Source organism: Nematolebias whitei, chromosome 19, assembly GCF_014905685.2.
Source record: "Nematolebias whitei isolate Nwh7 chromosome 19, NemWhi1, whole genome shotgun sequence".
NCBI classification, from domain to species: domain Eukaryota; kingdom Metazoa; phylum Chordata; class Actinopteri; order Cyprinodontiformes; family Rivulidae; genus Nematolebias; species Nematolebias whitei.
Window position 1 is genome coordinate 38,654,494 of NC_056516.1, and position 3,225 is coordinate 38,657,718.

At 44.3% G+C, this 3,225-nt stretch overlaps 1 protein-coding gene across 1 annotated transcript in view; it reads right to left on the reverse strand.

Moving 5' to 3' along the window:
* Positions 1 to 1,167, reverse strand: part of LOC119425950 (Na(+)/H(+) exchanger beta) — a 10,798-nt gene extending 9,631 nt beyond the window's left edge. The window contains exon 1 of the mRNA XM_037693507.1: positions 736 to 1,167. Coding sequence (XP_037549435.1) covers positions 736 to 1,027 — 292 coding nt within the window. The 5' untranslated portion in view covers positions 1,028 to 1,167. The remainder of the gene's footprint in view (positions 1 to 735) is intronic.
* Positions 1,168 to 3,225: the final 2,058 nt, after the last annotated feature.

Sequence of the window (3,225 nt, forward strand, 5' to 3'; positions counted from 1 at the left end):
TTTTAGCTAAACTTTTGATTCTTTTAGCTACTTTTGATTCTTTTAGCTAAACTTTGGTTATTTTATGTAGCCTTTTGCTTCCTTTAGCTAGCTTTTACTAGTTTTAGTTTTTATTTAGCGTTTTGATTTTAGTTGTTAAGCTTCTGTTTCCTTCCCTTCAGCTTTAAAGACTCTGTTTCAGCTCCTTCAGCAGATTGCAGCTGTCGTTCGGCTCATCTTCACAGAAAAAGCTATTTTTTAAATGGTTTGAAGTTTCAGATCAACGTGATTTGAACCGTTTCCTGAATCAATTCAACGTTTTCAGGCTGATTTGAATCAGCTAAAGAAAAGTAGCTAAAGTTTGTTTGGGTCAAAGACTTTAGCTTCTGATTCTAAATAAACAGCCTGACCGCAAACAGCCGACAGGTTGTTGTTGTTTGTTTGTTTTTCAATCAAACGAGACAACAACAAAGTCCAGAGAAAACTGAAGAGGCCAGGATTAGGATTAAACTGTAATCCAGGACGGAACATGAACCAGATTTCAGAACCAAGAAGAAGAAAATGGACCGAAAAAGTTCTGATGGACATCGCTTCAGTTCCAAAAGGCCGAACCCAGCCTTTAACCCAGAACCAGAACTTCTGGGTTCTGGTCGTTTGGACTCACCCAGCTTCATGAGCAGAACCCGGTGGTTCTGGTCGTTTGGACTCACCCAGCTTCACGAGCAGAACCCGGTGGTTCTGGTCGTTTGGACTCACCCAGCTTCATGAGCAGAGCCAGCAGGATCCACAGGGAGATCTCGAACGGTTTCCGGACGTATTCGTAGTTCAGGTCCAGAACCGGGAACAGCTTCCTGTGGTTCGTGGCCCCGTTGTTGTCCGGGTGATCCGGATCATCGTGCGTGGACTGGACCGGACCTGTCCACGTCTCGTTGAGTTGTGGAACCACATCCCGGCTGGAGGAAGAACCCGGGAGGAAGAGGAGCACCAGGAGGATGAAGACGGAGGAGAGGGGAGCGGGTCTGCTCCGGGCCGAACCGAGCCCAGCCATCTTCCAGACGGACCCGGACCGGACCTCCTGCTCTAATGATGAAGAGGAGCAGATGAAGACGCAGCGTCGCGCGCACTTTTAAGCACAAATGACGCCATGACGAAGATCGCAGAGATGATGAAGGGCAGAGGAACTCCTCATCCTCTGCTGTGACACGAACACCATAGATATATAAACACTAGATCCCTCATTGGCTGCTGCGGCGCAGGATTTTCGGCCGCCATCTTGAAACGGTCGTCCTTATTTGGTTAAATCAGAAGATGTTTCAGCACTTCGCAGATTATTTCTGTTCAAATCGACTGATGACGTCAGGCCTCGTGGGATAACTTTTCACAGTAACATGAACATATTATTGTTAGTACTTTGTGAATATAATATTACTGTACTGTATTTATGTCCACCAGCTGATGTGATGTTCAGTGTAACTGAGATCTGATGACAGGAATATTTTGCTAACAATCATACTCACTGTTTCAGCAGCTTTGGTTCATTATCAACAGATATGAATCAGAACTGGAGTTTTGTTTAAGTTCTAGGAAATAAAAAAATAAACTAGGGAGCATATAGGAAATAGAAAATAAGATTGACCTCCTCTGTACAATGTTTTTGTGTAGACACAAATCTCCTGTTTTCATTTTGAAGGTTTCCCAAAGAACAAGATGTGAGGAAGAGGAGGAAGTATCTTTGAGGAGGATTCATCTGAGCAGTGAGGATTTTAAACTGGAGGATTTTGATCAAACTGGTCAGACTGTCCGACTGAGAGATGGTGTGGTACCATGGGTTCACCTTCAGAGAGTAGGAGCATCATTATAAGTTCATTAGAGTTCATAAAGTTACATATTTTATTGTGAGTCACCAGGTGAGACACCTCCATGTGTTTCTATGAACAGGTAACTAGAGACTGTAAAGTTCATCTTCATGATGTTTTTTCATTTCAGCTTGAAAACTGCAGGACTCCAGGAAGTGAACAAAAGCTGCAGCTGCTCTGTCTGTGGACGCTCAGGAACGTGCACGTCACACACACAACCTCAGGAACGTGCACGTCTCACACACAACCTCAGGAACGTGCACGTCTCACACACAACCTCAGGAACGTGCACATCACACACACAACCTCAGCACGTCTCACACAACCTCAGGAACGTGCACGTCACACACACAACCTCAGGAACGTGCACGTCTCACACACAACCTCAGGAATGTGCACGTCTCACACACAACCTCGGCCTCATGATGTATTTCTATTTTAAACTTTTATTTTTCATTGATCTTTATTTATCCAGGTCGACTCATTGAGTCACAAGAACTCATTTTAAAGAGAGACCTGTTTAGGAGCAGATGGTGGGGGTTGAGTGCCTTGCTCATGGGGCCCAGAGTGGGGCCAATGAGGGTGGAGGCAGGTGTGGGTGTTTCACCTTTTCCACCTCATTTTGATGTTGACGGTACCGGGAGTTGAACCTGTGACTTTCCCATCACAGGCCCATCTTCTACCCTCTGCTCCACCACTCCCCCACATAACATCATATCATACTGGTCGTATTAAAATCTCACTGGTTTCCTTCCAGATGTGTTAAACAGCTGCTGGTCCCCCTGATGTTTGCAGGTGTGTGTGGTCAGTGGATGAAAAGCCTGGCAGGAACAAGATGATGCTGGAGATGATGATTTGACGAGAGCTCCCACCTTCTACCTGTGAAGAACAAGAGCAGCTCAGTGAAGGTGCTGAGAGCTGCAGAGAGGCTCATCCATGGAGCTTCAACACAGCAACCTCCAAACATGTCCACCCTCACACACATCGTCTGTGGAGACACCGGACCACAGCACAACATGATAACACACTGACAACAACAACAACAACAACAACAACAACAACAACAACAACAACAACAACAACAACACATTCACTAATGATTCAGACAAATTTAATTTTTTTTAATTGTTTGTTTGTTTTACAATTAAAAACAGTTTGTTGTCCACTGTTGTCATCACTCTTTGTTAAAATCCAGGTCTCTCTTGTAAATGAGTCCTTGTAGCTCAATGGGACTAACCTGTATCAATAAAGGTCGAATGATTATAAATATACACATAATGATTTATTCAACCTTTTATTTATACAGGTTGGCTTCATGGAGCCACAAGGACTCGTTTACAAGAGACCTGCTCCAGACACAACAGGAAACAATGGCAACGATAAACTAGAG